This window comes from Propithecus coquereli, unplaced genomic scaffold (genome assembly GCF_000956105.1).
Source record: "Propithecus coquereli isolate 6110/MARCELLA unplaced genomic scaffold, Pcoq_1.0 Scaffold668, whole genome shotgun sequence".
NCBI lineage: Eukaryota > Metazoa > Chordata > Mammalia > Primates > Indriidae > Propithecus > Propithecus coquereli.
In genome coordinates, this window is record NW_012152707.1 from 518,427 (window position 1) to 540,895 (window position 22,469).

At 55.5% G+C, this 22,469-nt stretch overlaps 1 protein-coding gene across 1 annotated transcript in view; it reads right to left on the reverse strand.

Moving 5' to 3' along the window:
• KLHL29 (kelch-like family member 29) overlaps nucleotides 1-22,469 on the reverse strand; it is a 289,304-nt gene that overhangs the window by 120,633 nt on the left and 146,202 nt on the right. The window contains exon 3 of the mRNA XM_012660442.1: nucleotides 7,884-8,213. Coding sequence (XP_012515896.1) covers nucleotides 7,884-8,168 — 285 coding nt within the window. The 5' untranslated portion in view covers nucleotides 8,169-8,213. The remainder of the gene's footprint in view (nucleotides 1-7,883; nucleotides 8,214-22,469) is intronic.

The following is a 22,469-nucleotide window of genomic DNA, read 5'->3' on the forward strand; positions in this document are numbered from 1 at the left end:
GCTGGCCCAGGTACTGAGAGTTGGGCAGATCCATGCCTGACAAAGGAGACGTCATCCAGTGGGAGGCCCTGGCCCACACCTCCCACCAGTGGAGACAGAGCCGACTTGCTCGTTCCTGAGGCTGTGGCCATCCAGGAGGCTGGGCTCACGGGTTTGTCCTCCCTGCCCCAGAACAGCCCCTCTCAGTCATTCGAATCCATGTTTTCAAAATACAGCAGTGAAATCTGAAAGAATGAGCGATTAGGATCCTCCCACCATGGTTCCCGCCTTCTCTGCCCCAGCCCAGGAGCCTCTTTAGGCAAGGGGGAGGCCAGGTGTTGAGTCCCCAAGTAGCACTTGCTGGCAGCCCAGGAAGGGGCCAAGGGGGAATCCTGGTGGCCCTCTAAGGAAAAAAGAGGGCAGGAGTAGGGGACGGGGACAGCAAAGTTAACCTAAGACACTTGGGCCTCAGGAACAGCTCTGGCAAAGACGGGTGTCTGTGGCCGACAGAAGGAACGGTGGCAAACATCGGCCGGCAGTTTGAGTCAAGGCAGAGAGGGCAGACGGCTGGCCTTGGCTGTGCCTCGCTCCACCCCAGCTCCCCAGGACTCCTTCTTGTGGTGCCTGGAGAGGACACAATGTGCACCTGCCTTCTCCAGGAAGCAGAGCAGGGGGAGCGGGGCAAGCAGAGTTCTACCCCATCAGCGGGACGGGCATGCCACAGCGGTCTCTGAGCGCACGCGGACGCCCTGCCCACACGCTCTGCGGAGATCTTAGGGCTGTTTATTTACCAGAGGAAAATGACGTTTCTTGCCTACGGGTTCTAGAGAGGCAAATTCACAATGCAAATTAATATGCCACGACTAGTTGAGACTGCAGTCGGAGCAGCACACGGAATTCTGCTAAACCTTCCTTTTAGGGCAGCAAATGGAGTGTTGAAACTGATTGGTAATCCGCTAAGTTACATCAGCTCCCTGCGGCAGGGACCTGTGCGGGGCCTCTTCTCAGTGGCTTGTGCTTTCGGAGGGCGCAGGCCAGTGTGGCTGGCCGTGTGGTGACAGTGAGAGGAACGAGGGTAGCGTCAGTGTGGGTTTGGAGGACATTCCCTCGGTGAAATTAACTCTGTAGGGCTGACGGTGGAAAAATGATACTGAGATGCATTAAGCTCTCCTTTTTACGTTTATTTCCCTGAGTTATTTTTAGCATTACAGACACTTCCCAGTTAACAAATGGGCTGGGTTCTGAAAGTTCATTTGTAATTTGGCTGTTTAGAGTTTGGAACATACTTTCCCTATAAAAAACAATGTTATAAATGGTGATGAGATGCCTAGGCTAGTTCTCCAAAGCCTATTTAACCCATAATGTAGCTAAAATACTGTCCTTTCTCATGGAAAAAGAAATTGTTTAATTGCAACATGAGTAATTAAACAAAAGAGGGAAAACCATTAAAACTGAATAAGAAGTAGATTTATGTTCATCTTTAATGATGCTATTTGCAAAAAACTAATTTAATTTAAGAAGAGGCCCTTCTAAGGGCTTTTTGGGAAGTGCACAGGATTTATCCCGCTGGGGAGAAAGAAGCAGCGGGCTGTCCGCATCTGCGGCACGTGACTGGCTCCCTTTCCCGATTTCAGATGCATCGGAAAGTCTTTTCCTCGGAATTTGCTTTCTCATGTGGATTGTCACAGAGAGAAATTCACTGGTTAAAGTCCACAAAGGTGGTCTCCTTGGGGTGATTTTTAAATTCAAAACCAGGAGGTTAGCACCTGTCCTTGTGCATGTCCCAGGGACAGCAGTGTCCCAGCCCCACCCACTCTGGGGCAGTGACAGGATCAAGTGTTGGAGCTTCAGGACTGAGGGTCCCCGGGGCCAGCTGGACAGCCGGCTCCTTAGCCAATGCAATCCTTGCTGGATGTCTTTTAAACCTCACCAGCCGGGGCTTTGTGTGGACGGGATGTGTGCAGCACAGGTGTGTGGGGGCCACAGGGTACCACACTAACGTGTGAGAGAGATGGGCTAACCCATCCTTTCCGCCTGAGGCACGTGAGCCTTGGCCAGAGCTGGAGGGTGAATGGCTGTCTACACAAACATTCTGGAAACATTGGGGAGTATATTGCAAAAGGGCCACAGTTCTTCCCTTCCTTAGATACCCGCCCCTTTGCAATGTGGTGTTGCATCAAGAGGTAGGGTCTCTTTGCTCACTCCTTGAATCTGGCTTGGCCATCCCTCTTGCTTTGGCTAATGGGATTTTAGCAAATGTGCCTCAGGCAGAGGTTAAAAAAGCACTTGTGCATTGACCCTCCTCTCTTGCTACCCTCCTCTCTTGGTACCTGGAGTCCGCCATGTGAAGGAGCCTGAGCTAGCTGGAAGGAGGATAACAGACCACACAGAGGACAGAGGCAACCCTGGCCAACAGTTGGCCAACCACAGATATGTGAGACCATCCTTGACTATCAAGCCATTAGCCAACCTATAGCTGACCACAGACAAATGACAGAGCCCAGCCCAGAACTGACCAGCCAACCCACAGAATTGTTATGGCTTCAAGCTACTAGGTTTTGGGGTGATTGTCAAGCAGCAAAAGCTAACTTATATGCCTCACTGGCTCCAGTCAACAATGTCCTCCGATGTCTTTACTTTGGAATCCACGTATGGATGTTCTGCCCAGACTATGGCTCATCTCTTACAAACGTGGCAAAATACATAATCTTCTCCCCTCTTTTTGCCCCCTTAGCCAGAAATTTAAGTTCAGGGTACTCAGGTATAACCCCCCCAAGCTGTAGGCTTTGAAAAGGGTCATTTGGAAATCATGACATTTTTCAATTTTGTGCACGCTTTGTGACTGACACGTGGGTTTTAAGTCAGTTAATACACAATCCAAACTGTAACTGCAACTTAAAGTGCGGGCAAAACCCACTGGCTAAGTACTAACATGCACAGGTTGTCTCACAATGCATTATTGGTCCCAGATAATTTACCACAAGGGAAATCACAAATTCTCATTCATGGAGCAAGCAACAGTCTTCTGGATAAAATCACTTGCAGTCTGGAAATCCACTACAAAAGGGCCTTGAATGGTTCTCCCAACTGAGCCTGCTCAGCAGCCTTTGATTTTCAATGTGAAGACAAGAGAAATGGGAGGGCTGCGCAAAAGCATCCTTTATCCACTCATGGACCCCGGAACCGCGTGGCGGGAGGGCCTTGAGATCGTTCACATGATCCCCGCAGAAATCCCAGATCATCTCCCCCAAGAGGAGCATTTCTCCGCGGACACTGGGGTGCATGGGAAGACATCACCTCTGGGGTCACCTGTAGGATGACGCATATCCACTCTGACAGCCCCAAATGCTTGTAAATGTCAACCCCCCCGGGGGTTTGGAGCTCTGAGGATGGATCTTGCGGATTTCATGGCCCCTTCTGGTTCTCCCGGGGCCTGCGACACAGGCAAAGTCACCCGGCTTCCCAGCCAGATTTATTTCCGAGGGCTTAGCTCCGAAGAACGATGGAAGTGTTTCAGCGTGAGTGCTCCTGAGCACGAGGGAAAGAGCCCCCGGTACATCTCACAGACATCAGCCAGGATTCTGCAGAGTCCACTCTTTCAGGAACAAAATTGCATTTTATGAAGCCGTCCCTTTTCTGTTTCATCTGTCAAGTAGGTTTGCTGAGAATAATTTAAATTTCATGCAGCAGCGACGCGGGGCACTGGGGCTTCCCTGCAGGCCCACAGACAAGCCTCAGCAGCACCCTCGCCTGGGGCCTCCTCCATCTGGAGCCCGGACAGCCCGCGGCGGGCCAGGCACGGGCGCTCACCTCGCGCTGCACCAGCTGGGCTGGGGACAGTCCGGTGAGCCTTTCTTCAGCCACCAGCACCACCCACCAGGGGGACAGGTTTCCCCCCAGATATATGGATACCTGGGTAGACCCAATCTCTGGTTTAACTTTCTAAAATTAACTTTTGATGAGCGCTTGCCAGATGGTGGTAGTGTTTTAAGCGTTTCTACACATATCAAGTTAACTAATCCACGCAACATCCCTCTGAGGAAGATACTATTATTATTCCCAGTTTATAGCCAAAGACACTGAGGCACAGAGACATACTCAGCTTGTAAGCGGCGGAGCTAGGATTCAATCCCACTTCTGTCCCACTCAAGAGCTTGACGCTCTCCCCAGCTGAGAAATGCTGACTCCACACAACCTGTGGCTGAAATTTCCCCACCTATAGACCACAGGAGGGAAACAGCCCATTTTCTGGCCTGAAATCCCTTGTTTGCTATCAGCTAGGTGGATGAGAAGATGGAAAAGTTACCATAACAATGCGGCAATCATGGTTACCATGGTGAATGCATTCTGCCAGCAGCCTGGGGTGGGGAGAGGAGCTGGCCCAGGCTGGTTCTGATTCTAATTTGCTAGGTGACCTCCGCAAGTTGCATTTTCCTTGGGCCTCACTATTCTGACCTGCAAAAGGAGGGAGCCGGACAGCATGGTCGCTCTGCTCCACTGGGGCTTTGGGACTTGTTCCAAGGTTTGCAAGCCGATCCAGGCCCCAGGGAAGCAGTTTATTGGTCTGAGCAGTGTCTGTGTGTGTTGGGGGTGGGGTAGCCCACTAGGCCCTCCTGGTCCTCCCGGGCTCAGGAGTCTGCACTTGTCCAACTAGCCTTTCATCAAATCGCGCAAGGAATCTGCAGGCCACAGACAAATGAAGAAACAGAAAAAGCAACTCAGGCCTGAAGGCAGCGGTGACAGAAAGAATTGTCATCACCTCTCTGACCAGCCGCTGGCAGCACAGCCAGGCTCTCCACCCCGAGGAGCTGGGACCAAGCTGGCAGGCCCCAGTGCCAGGAATGACTGGTGTCCAGGCCCACGGGGCTGGGCGGGGCAGGGTGGTGGCATGGGATGCGGTGGGAGGGGGTTGCCCAGCCCCCAGAGCATGTGATGTCCACCCTGCTCCATGCCCAGCCAAGGGGTCACTAAGGCCTGACAGCGCTGACACTTGCTCCCAACCCCCCTTCCTTTCCCTGAGTCTCCAGGGGTGGCTCCAGCCCATGCGTGGCGCTAGACCCTTCCCCACGGAGTCTGGCTGATACAGTTAAGCAGCCTTGACCACAGTCCGGTGAGCAGGGACACACAGCTCTGCTCCTGGAGTCTATACAGCTCCCTCACCCACCCACCTTCCGCCAGAGGGGGCCTCAGCTCTGTTTACACACTGAGCTTTCTTTTAAGGAAAAGGCCAAGGCTGAAAAAAGCTTTAAAATCACTTCCCTCCACCACCTGGCTGCCAATTCTATTTGGGGCCCGCCGGCTCCCTCTTGCCTGCAGGTCTTCTTGCGCCCGAGTCACTCAAACACGGCTTCCTTCCCTTACCTGCCTGGGGCCAGCTGCTGTCTCTTATCTGAAGACTTGCCTTTTCTCTTCCTCTTGGTCAGGTCGGAAATGAGCACCTTTCCTTACAGGGGTATAGCCTTGTCCCCTAGGCCTCGGTGACAAGGGTGATGGGGCGATGACAGCACCGACACAGGACTGCCACGTGCCAGGTTCTGGTCTATTCTGAGCATTTGACACAGGTTTTAACTCACACAGCCCTCACCACAACTCCAGCAGGCAGGCACAACTACCTGTTCCCATTTTACGGAAATGAAGCACAGAGAGGTTAGGTAACTTGTCCGGAGTCATTCAGCTAGTAAGCGGTATGGTGGAATTCAAATCCAGGCAATCTGTCTCCAAAGTCTGGCTCCATCCACTCCACTAAGCCTCATCCGCCAACAACTTCAGTGGGAGAGACATTCTTGGATCATTTGGTCACACTGTCCAGGCCACAGATTCATTATGCACTGGCCCGCAGGTTCCCTGAGAGCGAGAGCCAGCCCTGGGCTGCTCAGTAAAGACTCGGACTGTTGACCAGAGAAGCCACAGACACCTGTCAATTGATGTGGTCTTAGCACCGGGTCAGACAGCTGGGCTGGGGGGCAGGCCTCAGGGTGGGCAGCAGCCAGACCAGACTAGGAAGATGGTGCCACAGCCCTGATCGGAGGGCGGCGCCCTGGATGGAGGCCGCAGTGTCCTCCTTCCCCTGCACACCCAGTGCTCCTGAGCTCCCCGAGGACTGAGGGCGTCGGCAGGGTGATCAAACAAGCCCCACAGGTCAGAGACTGGGCTGGAAATGGAATTTACTTCCTCTGTTGTCACCCACCAAGGAGCTGGCTGTCCTCGTAGGCATGAACTTTCGCCCCCTCCCAGCCCAGTCCTTGCCCCAGCTGTTGTTTTCTGTCTGAGGCTGGGTTCCTTTCCTCCCATGTGGCTGTGGTTTGGGGCCAGACCAGCCAGGGATGGTGAATATTGAGCTGCTTTGGAGCAGAGCAGGAGCTCTGTGGGCAGCCCAGCCTTGCGGGAGAGCCACCAGCACCGAGTCCCGCCACTTCTCTTTCCAGGCAGAGCCCAAACCCTTGCCCCCAGGGGCAGCCTGACGCCATCCCGAAAAAGGCAGCCATCCTTGAAAGGACACACACCTTCAAGTGGGCCTCCCGGGCCCAGCGGCTCCCTCCCACCTGGTGCCCCCAGCAGTCAGCTCCGGGGCTGCCATTCTCCATATGGCCAACAGCTGGCCTTGCAGAGCGCCTGCCAGATGTGGCCGCGGGGCTGGCGGCTGGCTCCACCGGGCAGAGGTCACCGCGTCGGAGCAGTGCTCGGGGCTGGTGTCCAGGGGAGGAAAGTGTTTGGCCGATCAGGGGCAGCATGCCCAGATAATCCTCCGTCTCCTCTCCCCTGTCCAACATTCCTTCCCTCCCGGCCTCAGTGGGGTGGTGTTTTCATAACAGGAAAAATAAAATCAATACGGCACTGCAGCAAGATGTTAGTGTGCTCGGAGCCGGCCTCCAATAGCTCCATTGTCTCGGCCTCCGCCGGCTCTGTGGCCGGCAGCACTCACAGTTATTAATGGGAAGCCAGCCTGAAAGGGAGTTTTGAAAATCACAGAGACAAAGGCGCAGCACACCTGGAGCGCGTCCTTCCAACACCACGGCCGCCTTACAATGGCCGGGCCGGGGCTCCCTGCCTTTAACTTCTCCGGCAACTTTTATGAAAGCAGGGAAAGAAAGGACTAGACACACACACACTCACACGCACACATGCACATGCACACGCATGCACGCCTGGAAGGGCTCCCGGGAGGCGGCTCTGAATGGCTGGCGGAGGCAAAGGCGGCCTGCGGAGCCCCTGTGTGAGTGAGCGGGTGGGGTGGGGTGAATGGCTTCCTGCCACAGCCATGGGCCGTCCCTCCAGGCTCAGGCTGCCGGAGGGGCTCTGAGCAGCCAGCTTGAGGGGGACCAGCTATGCTTGAGGCCAGGCAAGAGCCTTGGCGACATGCATTTCCACATTCCATTTAGCAACACAGACCGGCTTCTGCTGCCATTGCCAAGGCTGGAGCCGCCTCTTCTATAAGAGACAAAGGATGTGAGAATACTCGGCCTGTGGTTCATGAATGGCAGGGTTAGGACCCTTTATGACTCTTACTGCTGTCAGTACCCTCTTGCAAAGCCAAGTCACTAGTGCCCCCAGGGGTACTTGCTCTGTCTCAGTTTACCTATTTAGGACACCTGTATTGCCACCTTGGAATCCCACTGTTACTTCCCTCATTAAATAACATTTAATCCACATGGCATAGGACAATGAGTGGCCTCCGTACCTACTTTGTCTTCCTGCAAGTTAGTGACAAAGAGAGCCTTTTTGGAAAATAAAAGCCCTGGTAACGCTCAGAAATGGTTGTTGGGCCCAGCTCCGGGGAAGCCAAGACTCTGGAGGACGCAGAGTGAGGCTGCCGGCTCTGCAGGAGCCGCCAAGGCTGGCCTGGCCTGCAGGGAGGCAGGGCCCCCTCTGCCCGGCTGCTGCTCAGGGAGGACACCAGGTCTTACCTTGGTGGTGACTGCAGAGGCAGAGCTGGCCACGAGGCTGGTGATGGCCTCACTGCTGCCGGTGGTGCAGGGAGCGGGGGCCGTGGCAGGCGTGGGCAGCCGAGAGGGCACCACGGGCAGCGGTAGGAGGCCAGGCCGGGCACTGAGGCTGCTGGCTGTGCCACTGCCAGCCCCCGAGGTGACACTGCAGATGCTGGTGGTCCCATGCGTCCCGTTGACGCTCCACTCTCGGCGGTCCCAGCCCACCCGGTAATCTCTTTCGAAGCGGCTGTGGTGCCGGGACATCTCGGTGGGCCGAGGCGGCTTCTCGCAGGGAATCAGAGGCCGGACCTGCTGGCACAGAACAGAGAGGAGGGCGATGTAGACAAACCGCAGCCCCACTAGGATGCAAGGAGGCAGCGACAACTGGTAGCACCCATTAGGCCCCTTCTCTGGGTCCAATAACGGGCTTTCGAACGTTGGCTCATTTCAGAGTGGCGGCAAGCCCACGGCGCGTGGATCATTAATTAGCCCCACTTCACAGACAAGAAATGAGTGATTTTTCCAGGGCCACGTGGCAAAGTGGAGCAGGCAGGATTTGAACCCAGTCACAGTTTAAAGTGATGCTTTTTTTTGGCCACATCACACTGCCCTGAGTGACATGGATGACAGATGTGCACATTTTAATTATGCCTGGGATTTTTTCCCCCTCCCACCCCCACTGTGAAAAAAGACCCTGTGGATGCCTCAGACCATGTTTTCCTTGACCATGTGATAGGGCAGTATCACCCACATCTGCGGACTCACTTTCCAGTAGACAAAGCCCTTTACAAAATCTCATTTCCGCCTTACAGTAGCCTGTGAGGTGGCAGGGCACGGACCGTCCCCGACTTATGGACGAGGAAACTCACTGAGCAGAAGTGATCCCCCGAGGCCAGAGAACTACAAGTGATCAAGAGGCCGGGACCTCCGCCTTCAGACCCTAGCTAACAGCGGACGCCAGTCTGGGAAGGTGTTAGCCTCCAGAAGCTGAGTTCTCCTTCGCAACCCTGTGCTCAGGCCGCGGGCGCCAGAGACCCCCGAGCACCTTGGCCTCTGTTAGCCAGACCAGCTCCCACACGGCTTTGCTGTGTCTCTGAACAGAAGGCCCTTCAGTGTTGTCATGGAGACCCAGACACACCATGATATTCTCAAGGGCCTTCTGAATCACCGAAGATTGCATTTTGCTCCGCATTACCATGACTCGCCTGGCTGTGTGCCCGGCCCGGCCCAGGGTTACCCTCGGTCAGGAAGGCTGTGGAGACGGAGGGGAGGCTGTCTCATGGCAGAGGCCGTGGAGAGGCAGAGACAGAGGTGAGAGGCTGTGGCGATGCCAGGGCACAGGCGGGTGGGGTCTGCCCTGCCCATCGCACCCACATCCCTGGCCACGGCTCAGGCACAACTTTGTTTCCTTTGACCCTTTTCCATTCTCCAACGGCCTCCAGTCTGGGGTATGAGCCCCTGGAGGCCCCGGCTCCTGGCTCCTCTTCCTATCCCACCAGTCCAGCTCAGCCCTGGGGACAGGCTCTGACTGCTGACCAGTGGATGGACAGGCCACTTTATTTTTAAAATATCTGCAAAGCCTGATCCTACTCTGGCTTTTACATCCAGACCTAGTTGCCAACTTTTAGTGCCATGGAGCCAGAGCCTGTGCCCAACCCAAGCAGCCTGTTACCCATGTTCTATTTTGCAGGTGGCTTCTGCCCTGGTGGCCACTGTCCCCTCTGCCAGGACTTGGAGGAGACCTGAGCTCAACTAGCAGCCTGGGCCGAGCCTGCAGGCCCATCCAAAGCAGAACTGCAACCTCTTCGGTTGGATGTGGCTTCACTGCTTATTTCGTCATCCCACTTCCTGGCTTACACAATGTCACAAAAATTCTTTTTTAACAATCATCTATTCAATATTAAATGGTTAATGTAAAAATTAAAAAATAAAAATCAGTTTCCCCTTTGATCGCCTCTTGTAAACTTTTTTGACTGAGGTTCTTGAGTCTCTGAACTTGGCTCCAGGTTTCCTCCTCCTGGTCGCTCTGTCACCTGCTCCAACCTGCCTTTTGATCCAGCCACTCTGTGAATGACCTGCTTGTTAAATCCCATGGGGTATTTATGCCTTTGTCCTTCTTGACTTCCCTCTTTTTCTGGAACCCTCCTTGGGGTTCTGAGGCTCCACCCTTGCTCCCGGCCTTCCTCCTACTTCTCTGCTACCCCTGCTCAGCCTCCTTTGCAAAAGCTGGGCTCTGTGGTTCCGTATTCCCTCCTAGACGTCTCTCCCGATGCATGCTCCCCGGGTGGGCTTCCTGGCTGGTCTGGTCATCATCTCTTCCTGATGTCACCCAGGGCACATTTCTAGCTCTCCTCTCCCCTAAGCACCGCCCACTGTCCTGCAGCCTGCTGCACAAGCCTTCACCTGGCTGCTCCCTAGGTACCTAAACGCCCGCCGCACGTCCCTCAATTAACTTCTGTGCAAACACCCCTCCCCAGGAATTCCCTCTCTCAGAGGAAGCCACCTCTATTTCCCCATGCCCACTCCCCTATTCCACAGCGGGGTCCCAGATCCCTCTGCCCCCCTCCATCTGCAGCCTCGACCTTGAGTCACGTCTCCCACGTGGTATTTCACCTAGTCTGCCTGCCCCCAATCTTGCCCTTCTAACTCATTCTCCACCCAGCTGCCCGTATGATTTTTTTTTTGAAGCACAAATCTGATCACGATACTTTACTTTCCTGCTTTAAACCTCATCCTTCAGAACAAGGTTCGGACTCTTTCAGGTGGCCCTGCAGGGTCTGGGCTGGCTCATTTTTCCAGCACCCCCTCTCACTTGTTCCATACGAGAGGCGGTGCCTGGGCGTTCCAAATGCCTTATGGCTGCTGAAGCCTCACGTCCTCTCTCAGGTTGGGGCCCAAGCCCGCGCCGCCCCTTTGCCAGGAACAGTCTCCGACCCCCTCTTGGCCAAGGCACTGACTCTGCCGGAGGCTGCACGGACCCTGCCCCCTCCCCGTGAGGCGACGGAGACCCCAAGCATCCCGCACCCACTGCCGTCCCAGCACCCACGGCTGCCGTCTGTCTCCGAACTTGAAAACGGGGTCAGTGTCCTTATTATTTTGTAACCCCAGCACCCAGCACAGCGTCTGGCATAGAAGGGTGTTCACTTCATGCGTGCTGAATGGATGAACAAATGCTTATTTTTTCTTAATTACTGAACATTTCTAGAAAAGACAAACGTATTTGTGTGAAGGGAAAATCTCCGGCACAGAAACCTTGAGTCTTCTAACTGGAAATTCTATGTAGGCGCTGGAGAGGGCTCAGTGATGCAGCATGGTGTGCTGGGATTATACGAATACAATCCTTGCTAAAGGGGCGACAGGGGATGAGGTGCAAAGTCCAAGGGAGGGATTGGCCTTTGACAGTGGTGGGGCACTGTTTGCTGTTAGTGGTAGAGAGAGCGGAGAGCCGGGTGTAGTTGCAGGTAGTTCGGGAGATTTGTTGGAAATGGTAAGAAAATGTCCTACCTTTCTAGTAAATCAGCCCTTCAGCCTCCAAGGGCAGCTCTGAAAGGAGAATTTCTGCAGGTCCAGGGGCAGCTGGACCTTATAGCGTAGAAGACTAGTATTTCTCATGATTCACCTGCCAAGGCAGGGCCCTTGCTAATCATCACTGCCTCAGGGAACACTGCGACCCTAGTAGGATCCTAAATATGGCAGAGATGACATTATATATTCGCCATACTGTGTCCTCTTTCGGAGCACAAAGGCGAACTCTCGCAGCCGCCGTTGCAGTTAGCTTGGGATCCTGTGTCTGGACCCTGGCAGATAGGACGGGTGGGCAGGGGCTGGAGACGGCTTCCAGGCCTGGCCCTTTACAAACACCTTCTATGAAACTCACTTCCCTTTGCCCGCCACGGCAACTGCGGAGACCACATCTCCTAGATGGAAGAGGGTTTCTCTACCCACATGGGACTCTGCATGACTGGGACATAAATCTTTGTTGTGATAAGGCACTGAGATTGGCAGTCTATTTGTTACCTACGCACAGCCTAGCCTGGCCTGACAGATACAACAAATCAGCCCCTACATTCCTGCAAAACAACACAACCTCACACATTGTCAAAGGAATCATCTTCCAGCTGGTGAGGATGGGAGGCACGGAGGGTGTCTGGCAACCATGCACCCCGGACACACGCCTAGAGGGGGCCGAGCATGCTTGGGAACAGGTCAAAAGGGCTCTCCTGGGCTTCCCGTAAAACCTCACGGCTTGCTGCCTCGGGGACCCCCTGCTGGGTCACACCGCGCCCCATCTTGATCACAGCTCCTGTGCTTTGCAGCCCCCTGCACCTCTACCACCGCTCCCCACCGCCCCCAGCCTGCGGCTCGGCTCTTTAAGTCTCCTTAAAATGCCAGGGAGGAGATGGAGACCTGGCGCCGGAGCCGCACAATCTGGTTGCAGCCTCCTTGCGTGTGTTCAAAACAAAGGTCAACTGTTTGCATGCCAGCCTCCTTTGGGTGAGACTTCATCCCTCGATTTAATTTTCCCTTTCAAACAGAACGAAAGGAAGGTGTTGCACAGTTCACCCCGAGGGAGGTGGCGGCACAGCGCCAGAGGCGGCAACTTTAGTACTTCCTGCTGGGCACCGCGCCAGTGTGCCAGAAAGGTCCCGTGTACACACACGTGTGCGTGCCCAGGGTGGTGTTGGGGGAGGCAGCGGGAAGTGCTTGTGGCGGCGAAGGAGGCCCTGAATGGACGAGGTGCCGCAGACGAGACCGGTCAGGCAATTACAGACAAAACACACGGAAATGCTTCCTTGTCAAGGTGAGCACCTTTCCTGGCAGGCTGCCTGTGAACTGGCTGAGCCTGGCACGGGGCCCTGCGCCAAGAGGGTGTCTGAGCAGCAGCCTCTCCTGTGCGAGAGGGGACCATTTACAAGGGCACCAGGACTGGTACCGGGGTGGGGTTAGTGTCTTGCCAGCACCCATTCAAATTACATGCACATGTCTGAAGAAAAGCCCTGGCGTCTAGAAGATCCCGCATTCGTGGGTGGAGGCAGGTCACCCCCAGGTGCAGGTCCTGGTTAGATGTGAAAGGCCTCCCAGAGATGGCGTTTCACCTGCGGGACATGGGTCTGGCCCTTGGACTCCTGTGTGCAGCAAAGCTGTTTCTCCACCCCCAGCACCATCCTTTGCACTGTCCTGGAGATGCGGCTGGGAGGGAAGGAGGCTGCACCCTCCCCAGGGGCAGGCAGAACCTGTGTTTTGCTGGCCTGGAGTCTGCCCCGGGCACAGGGCCTGCCAGTCACGCCAGCCCACTGCCTCCCGCAGCCCCGGGCAGCCCCCAGGCTGTGCTTTCCAGCGCCAGACCTGGCCACGGAGGCCGGAGCCGGGCCCTGCACACAGCTCGGGAAGCCGGCTCCGTCCTCCTGACTCCCAGTTTCCTTCTCTTCGGATGCACCTCCTCTCCTCCAAGGAGCGTGAGAGGGAGGGGAGGAAGTCCTTACAGAGTCGGAGGAATGTGGGATGAACACGCCGCCATGACACGCTCCCAAGGAAGCGCTTCCGTGGATGTCTAGTCACTGGTCTTGCTGCAACCCACGCCCCGTTCAGAACCACACGCTGGTGCCTTGATGCACACAGGTGCACCCCCAAACCTAAGGACAAAGTCCCTTAGCATCCCCCAAAGCAGCAATGCCACACCGACCAGCTCTGGGAAGCCACAGCCATCCAGCCCAACTGCCTCACGACTCCGCGTCCCTCAGAGGTGGTGCAGGGGCCGCCGCTTGGGTGTGCCCAGTAGCATCCCAGTCCCCTTGAGAAAGCTCTTTTCCTTCTGTCGCTCACCCCTAGGAAAGAGTGAAGGGCTCCCCAGACGGCTCACCTGCCCACCAGAATGTGTCCTCCACCCAAAAGAGGCCTCACCTGGGGCCTGCACCAATGTACTTCCCCTCGGGCTCCCCAGTCATCAGAAGTGGAGGGAAGTCGGCGGCTTCCCATCCTGCTGGCACGTGGGGCCAAGTCCTCGTCGTGGCCAGCGTGGCTAGAGGCCAGGGCGCCGAGGACAGGCAGGAGCAGGGGAGCGAACAGCCTGTACCCAGAGGCTCTTCCAGTTCCCTTGCGGGAGAGTCAGGTGTTAATGAGGCTCCAAACCAAGACGACGAAGTAGCCTCAGCTGCTGACTTCTAGCTCCTTCCAAGCGTTCTCCCACCGCCTGTGCCTAGAACCCTCATGTCCCAACAGGAACCGGGCAGGTTTTGGGATGAGGACAAGGAGACTGAGAATACAAAGCTGTGTGTGTGGTCTGATGTCTACTGAGGCCCTCTGTGCTAGGTGGCTCGGGACCTGGTAGGGTGGTCTCACCCAGGGCCCCTGGGAGACAATAGACTTGGCGGGGGGTAAGGGCATCCTCGCTAAACATCCGTGACGTAGGGGACCGTGTATCCCCAGCCCCACAGCCTGCCTTGATGGAAGGGCTTCTCCCTGTAGCCCAGGGGCCATAACGGCCCAGGCTGGTGAAAGGCCAGGGCTACCGAGGCCTACGGATGCGGCAGGAAGGAAATCAGTGGACACCCAGGTTCAGCCCGGTGCCCAGACTGTGTCTGTAATTTCTCACCAGCTGGTGGGGAGCTTGGTCCCCCGGACATTTGCTGGATACCAGATCAGCAGGCCTGCTGCCAGATCTGCCTGGAAAATCCTCGCCGTGAATAATTCATGAGTAAATAATCAAGACGCCGTGTGCCACAGTGTGTTTGTGTTGTCTACGTGGGCCGGAGCACGGAGGGATGTGTCCAGGAGCCCTCAGCACTGGCCCGAGAGTCCCTGCTCACCAGCAGGATGGCAGTGGGGTGCGTCCGGTGACACGTTGTGTGTTCTGGATGCTGGTGGTGGCCCTCCCACATTAACATGCACCGTGTGCACACACTACACAGGATCACAGGTGGCTAATGACCCTGTCCTCGTTCCTATCATTAAGACACGCCGAAGGAGTGGGCGGCCAGCTGTGAGGGCCCTGAAGGCGTGATTAATCCACAAGAAGGCAGGGAGCATGCGCTGCCCCCAGACAGGGGAGCTGGGATGGCTGGCTGAGGAATGAGCCACGGCCCGTCCAGTCCCGATCAGAAAATGTATGATTGCCTCATTTGGGGGAGACGTGCTGCCAAGTGGATTGGAACAGTCCGTGCCTGTCTTTATTATTTTAGTTTCCCTCTCTGCATCTTTTAGCCTTCCTTCTGGAGCTAAATACTAAACAGCAGCCAGAAAACCATCCTGGTAGATGCAACACAAAGGAACTCTCCGGGTGCTTCTGGAGAAGCCGGCTTGGCCACTACGTAGCATGGATGTTCTTGGGGGCTAAGGATACCCTTTGGAAATGCTCCCTGCTTCCTGGGGTGGTCTAGCCCCAGTGACACCCCCCAACCCCCCACAGACTCAGAAGACTCGCTTCTGGTTGAGGCTGGTGGTGGGCCCACGCCGGCCCCTCCTGCAGGGGGTCTTCTCTGACAGGCCCTCTCTTCTCGGAACTCACAGAAGCCCGACTCGCCAGGCCTATGAGCACCATGGCAGACGGGCATGCTCCACTCCCCATGTGAGTTCTGATCTTGTCCCTAAAGACAGGGCCACCTCTCTACCTCCGTTTCCTCCACTGTGGCTGACCAAGCACAGGGCTGGGCGCCCGGAGAGGGTGGAAACATCCACGAGACCAAAATGACAGGCCCTTTCCAGCACAGAGCACGGGCCAGGACTAGGCTGAGGACAGTGAGGTGCCTGGGGCCGAGATTTAAGGAGCCCTCCGCCTCAGGGCGCCCCTCCATTTACCCTGCCTGGAAGAGACAGCTCCTGAAAATACGCCTCACCCGCCTGCCACTTGTCCTGGCCCTGCACACGGCCCCCGAAGGTGGGGCGCTCCTCAGGGAGAGTGCCGGTGTTCAGCACCTCCAAGCAGACGTGAGCATGCGGGTGGTGGGGGGCTGTGTGTAGGTGCCAGCCTGGGCCCCAGGCCCGTGCGTAAATCCTCTGGGCCGGCACAGCCAAGGAAGCCCTGGAGCATCACAGGCTAATGCCAGCCTTCTTCCTCTCCCTCTGCAGGCTGAGGTGTGGTTTTATTTTTAGTTCATTTCCTTAAAATATCAAGGGCCCAGGTGAACTGAACAGTCTTTGTTGTCACATTTCACCTCTGCTCTGAAAGGGCCCTTCCCTTCCACCTCACGTTGCCCAGCCGCGAGGAACCACCGTCCTGTGTGACACCCCCAGCCCGGTCCCCGGTCATCACCAGCCACCTCGACATCAGGCCCCATTCAGCAAGGGCCAGTGTGGAGACCGCCCAGCCTGGGCCACCCGGCTGGAGTGGCTCAGCTCCGCCCTGCTGCTTAGCAGCCAGAAGGTTCTAGCAAGACCTGCTACAGGCTCCAGGGTCTGGACCCAACTAGGCAGCCTCCACCAGGCCCTCCAGGCTCGGGGGAGGGGGATCAGGGATGCGACAAATCCGATTAGAAACCAGAACGGTGACCTCTGATCTCTGCTTGCACTCCCGGGACCCCACGTGGCATCAGTCTCTGTAACGAAGGGCTTTAGGGTATTGTGTTTATTGTTTAAAGAACACAGCTGAACCTGCACGCGTTTCCCAGCTCTCAGCCCTCCAAAGCTCCGAGAGCAACACAGCCCAGCAGACCTGAGTTTCCTGGGCAGCAGTGGGCGCGACGGGCCTGCGGGGAGAGTAGGGAGGGGAGCCCTGCGCTAAATGTCCAGCAGTGGCCATAACAACAGCCCTAAGGCCTTACAGGGCCCCAGTTCTTCCCCTTCACAAGGTTGTTCTTTTTTTAAACTGCTGTATTGAGGTATGATTAACAAACAAAAAGCTGTATGTACTTTACGTATACAAGCTTACGTGTTTGGAGATGTGTCCACACCTGAAACCATAAACCACCATCACGATCACTGCCACAGACGGATCCAACTCGGTCAACAGTGTCCTCTGCTTCCCCCCTTTTCCCCCTTTTGTAGTGGGAGCACTTAACTGGGGAGGAGACGGTCACAAGGTACAAAGTTTCAGTTACGCGAAGTAGATAGGCTTGGAGCTCTGCTGTACCACACGGGACCCGTGATTACCAAGACTGCGTTTGTACTGTCTGCTTCAGCGTTGGCTCGGGGCGGGTGGAGCGTGAGGGGACTTCTGGGAAGGGCTCTTACCATGCAAGGTTCTTTTAGAGCCACCACATCATTCGCTGCACAACATCCCGACGTGTAGGCAGGCAAGCGCGGGCCCTGCACTTTATAAAGTGCATTTTATGACCAAGGAAAAAGAAGAGAAGGAAGCCGAGGGCTGGTGGCAGTGGCCTAAGTCCTCCCTGCTCACAGTGTGGTCTGTGGGCCGGGAACGTCGGCATCACCTGGGTGCTTGTTAGAAATGAAGAGTGTCAGGCCTTGCTCCGGCACTACTGAGTCAGAATCTGCATTTCCGACAAGACGGGGAGGTGGGAAAGGACTCTACTCGAATGCAGGTTAAAATCTGAGTGAGACACCAGCCACAGGTGCAGCCGAGCTTGCAGGCCTGGATGCAGCCCTGGGACCGAGGCATTCTGACTCCCAGGCATTCTGTCCCCGGGGGACAGATATATTTTTGGGGAAAGCCGTATTCTATAATCACAGGGCTTAATACATGACCTAAAAAGACAAATGTTCAAAATGCTTTTCTGGTGGTAGGTTTCAAGAAAAATGCCACTGATTCCTTTTCTGGGCACAATTTCTTACGCAAAAAGCAATCTCCCGTCTTGGAAAGGCGGTATGCAGTGCCCGTTTTAGATGAACAATATTAAAAGAACAAGCCTTCCATTTCCCTCCCTTCCCGTGCGCACCTTTGCTTTGAGAAAATCTGGTGTGGGTTTTGATGTAGTGATTTTTTTTTTTTTCCAAAAAAGCACACACGATTCAGAGACTTTTCTCATGGGACTAATTGACTAGGCATTTGTGCTATTGCTCCTGGTGTAAATCATTATAATGGTGATAATGAAAAATAAAAAAGATATTGGAAATGACAGTTGGCAACATAATATCAGCATAAACTGAGGGGAAAAGAAGAGTGTGTATAAATTAGAAGCTCGTAAACATCAGGATCGATGAGGGCGCTGTGGAGAGTACGGTTTGATCGCTTAGAGGGATTAACTAGTCATCATCACGAATAACCATCTTTGCTCCTTCCCACTCCTTGTTCTTGTGGCTCCGCAGAGGATGCGAACGCTGAGAAACGGAGCCCTGTTTCTCCAGTCCTGCAAACGCGGATCGCAGTCTTTGGAGCTGCATTTTGCGGTTACCTCCCTTCTCCAAGTGGTCCTCCCCCTCCCCCAGGGCTGCCTCTCCGGCATGCCTGCTTATTCTGAATCTTGCAGAATTGACTAATTCAACGAGCTCTCTTCACAGGAAATGGTGTTCATCAGTGGCCCAAGCTGATGAATGAATCCTACTCGGTGCCCGGAGCCAGACCCAGCGGCAAGAGTTGCAAAGAAGAAAGACTGATGCATTCTCTCTATTTGGCTGCCAAAAATGCCCTTGCAATTTGCTTTCTTCTAGACAAGAGTCTATTCAAAAGTCTATTTGGAAACATTAGGGAATGGCCGTCACATGGCCGACAGATCATACTGCCTGTGACAGGATATTATCTTCCTCGGGAGAGACTCGACTGCTCTTTTATTTCACCAAGTAACTAGCGCCTGGGCTGATGACTGCAGAATTGCTCCGAGGGCTGGGGACATTTAAATCCCTGTCCAGAGTGAATGCGAAACCAACAGCCACTTCAGCACACAGGATTTGTGGAACCTTCCCCAGTGTTTAGTGCAAGTGCCTGCCTGTCTAGTCTCCGTCTCTGGTGGGACGTGGGGGCCTCCCCTGCTTCCCCACATCCCTCCCTGGGAAACCATGATGTGACCGACTTCCTTTTCTGGGGCTCCACTCTATGAGCTGGGCTTTTATGCCCCTGTTCCCTCCCCATAACATCCCTGGGCATGTCCCTGGGTGTCGCCACATCACATTAAACTCATTGGCCACCTCCTTCCCCGTTATGCTTGGCCCAGTGCAACATACGGAGGGGCCCATAAGAACAGGGCCCCCCGGCTCCTGCCTTCAGGAAGGTAGGGGTGCTCAGGAGGGTGGTGCAGTCAGAAAAGAGAAAAGCATGAACACTTCAGGGACCAGGGCATGGAGCAGCCAGTTTGGGCTGGAGTAGGCAGCGTAGGTTGGGGTGGGCTGGTGCCCAGGGTGGGCCAGCTTCCTGGGCTCCATTCGTATCAGAGAGGAGACTGTGTCTAACTAAGATGGGAGGTGAAATGCGGCATGGCCAAGGACAGAAGTCCCAGCTGGGCCTGCCATGCATGCAGCCTGCTGAGCTCAGCCCCAGAGGTGGCCTGTGACACATCTCTCCTCCACAGAGGGAGTCCCCAAAAGGCCTTTGCTTTGGCTTTGGGAGCCAAAGGCCCACACTGCTCACGGGAGCTTCCTCCAGGAGTGGCAGTGAGTCCCAGGGGGGGAGTGTGTTCAGCTGCGTGGGAGAGACTTTCGTCCACTGCTCCTGGCCACTGAGCCCTTGCTTTGCCCACTCCCCTGGCGACCTCAGTACCAGGCTTGTCTGGGGCCACAGAGCCTTCTTTGTCTTTGCGTTGGGAGCTGCTACCCTATCTTGATGTACTTGCCTCAGATTTTCATTGTCTTTATTCTATGTCCGTGTTTTTAATTTAATTTAATTAAAAAAAAAAAAAAAGAAGCCCAGACCAGCCCAGCAGCCTGTTGCGAGGCTGTGTGTTTTATCACCACCCAAGCATGCAAACGAGGCAGCCTCTGTTGACAAGTTCACATCTCCAGTGCAGAGCTGGCTGTTTGAACAGCTTGTGTGCAGTAATTGAAACATAGATTTTGTTGCCTTTCTGTTTATTTTTAGATTAACCAAGCAGGGATACTTTGCTTCCAGGCTGCCACTTGCACCCCTGCTGGGCAGCCTGGGACCGCTGGCCCCTTGCACACTAGCAGCATCGAGCACCATGTCCCCCTGGGGTCCTCTCCTCCTGGTGTGTCCTTTGCCTGAAACTAGGCAGGGGTGACCTTCACTGTGACCGCCCCCGGGCCCAAGGCAGGGAAGCTGACCAATGCAGGGTGCCCGCCAGCTGTTCCGTAACTCCCAGGTCTCTGAGGTCTTCCCCTACCCCACCTTCCTGGACTCTCACAGCGGCTCTGGGAGGCAGGTGGGGCAGGGATCAGTGACCCCCTTGACGATGGTGGTAACTGAGGCACAGAGGTTAGGGCAGAGATGAAGTAGAATCCAGACCTCCCATTCCCAGGACAAGGGGGCTCCAACAGAGGAAGGGTCACACAGCTCAGGGAAGATGCACTCAAGGTCAGTTTTCTATTTTGACCACTTTATAAAAAAATCACAGTTGCATCAGCCTAGAGAAGTGGGTTGATAAACTGCCCCCGAATCTCAGCGGCTTCAACAACGTGTGCTTTTCGCTCATGCCCTGTGCTCACTGCCAGTGAGCTGGGGGCCCCGTTGCCAGGTCATCCTCTCTCCAGGGCCCAGGCTGCCAGAGTGGCCATCTCCTGGGCACTGCTGGCCACTGTGGCAGAGGGAAAGAGGGTTTGGAGAGGCACAGGCTGGCTTTCAAAGTTTTCACGTGGAAGGCCCTTGCATCCTTTGTGCTCTCATGTCATTGGCCAAAGCAAGCCACATGGCCACACCTGACCCTAAGCAGGTGGAGAAGTGCAACCCTGTCACGTGCCCAGAAGGAGAAAAGGTTCTAGGGGGAAAGACAGTGAGGGAGAAGGGGGTGTGCGTGTGTGTGTGTGTGTATGTGTGTGTTTACAGGGTGCCGGAGCTGGGCCGCTGTGTTCTCCTCCTCTGAACTCTGTAGTATCCCTGAACCTCTCCAGCTCAGCATCGGTCAAATTCCTTTGACATTCTACGATTTTGTCTTTAACCCCACGAGGCTGACAGCTCCTTGACAGCACAGCCTGCCTCCTCCTCATCTCATTGTCTCCTGGGCTGCACCCCAGGTTGGGCATACCGTGGGGTGGAGTTGGGGGCGGGAGTGTGAGCAGGAGGGACATGGACATGCACAGGGGTCCTCAGAGCACTCCCTTCTCCCGATGGTATTTCCACCTCTGCATCCCTCGAGATCTTACTCTGTGCTGCCTCTTCCAGGAAGCCTTCCTGGACCACGCAGACTGCAGGGACAGCCACTCCGGGCCTCCCAGGGCTCTGCTCTCTTCTCATTACACGAGACAGGCTGAACTCAGTGGGGTATCAGCCCCAAACACATCTCTTTTTCTCCCACTACTGTCCTTCCAACCCACTCTCTGGGACCCGAATAGCAATTTTTGTTTGTTTTAGAGGGATCACTTTTGGGCACTACTGCTACTACTACAGCTATTGCGACTGCTTCTGCTTCTACTAGCAAAAGGTAACACTCCCTGAGCGTTGCCTGTGTGCTGGACTGAACCACAGGCTGTGTCTGCATCAGCTCTGAGCCCCGTAGTGAGGAGAGGGGTGTCACACTCCCCTGCTTCTGCCTCCTTCCCACTAACTGCTGCTTCTGCTGTCCCTGGAGTGGCGGGGGGTGGGGGGGCGGGCCGGGAGGTTGACAAGAAAAGGGCGAGGTGTGAGTGGAGCACTGTAAACGCGCAGAGGTGGCCTTTGTGTCGCAGAGACCCCATGTGGCTCTTCTTCCTGTGGGGCACATTTGAGGTTCTTTGCTGAGCCTCCCCTGGTGGTCCATGCTGTGCTGGGGCTGCTCCCCGTGGCTCTGATGGCTCACACCCTGGCGGGCTGTCCTCTCCGGCAGGGTTTCCAGCACAGCTCGAGTCTGGCTCCCTTCCACTCTGGAAGCACGATCGCGACTTTCCCCCGACTCCCAGCTCTGGTCCTGCGGCCCCAGCACAGCCCTCGCTCTCCACTGCCCTTTCCAGGCAGCTCCGGGCAGCCTTTTGCCTTTGGACACTTCCCAGTAGGAGTCAGGCATGGTCTCGGTGGCCCCCCAAACTCCAGGGGGTGTAGGTCATGTTCTTCCACATACTCCAGCCTTGGGGTAGCGCCAGGGCCCGTGGAGGAGTGGCTTGAGGGGGTGGTTGGTGAGGGCCCCACCCCGGGAGGGAGAGGAAAGCCTCACACCCCCTCCTAGGTCAGCTCTCGGGATTGTTGTTTCCTGTTAGTGGGTCCCAAGGCTTTTCTCGTACATGGGCTGGAGTGTCGGGGGGTCTTGGGGCTGTCTAGCTCCTGTTCGTAATGTGGGGGTTATAGGATACCGTTTATGCTTAGCCCAGGGCTCCATCCAAGACTCCAAGACAACAGGAACAGTCTCATTTAACATCTTGCCACCCATGATTCAATCCTTGTCCAGCTCCGTTCTCGCTTCCTCCAGGAAGTCTTCCTGATGGTTCCAGGTTGCTCTGCAGCCTCACCCTTTGGCCCCAATCCCTTCTAGCTCTCATTCTGCAAGTCTCGTGTGCCTGATCACCAGCGAAGCTCTGAAAACACACAGCAGTGGTCGCCCCCACTAGTTGCCTGGGTGGAAGCCCTACTTCTGTCCGTCAGTCCCATCCCCTCCCCAC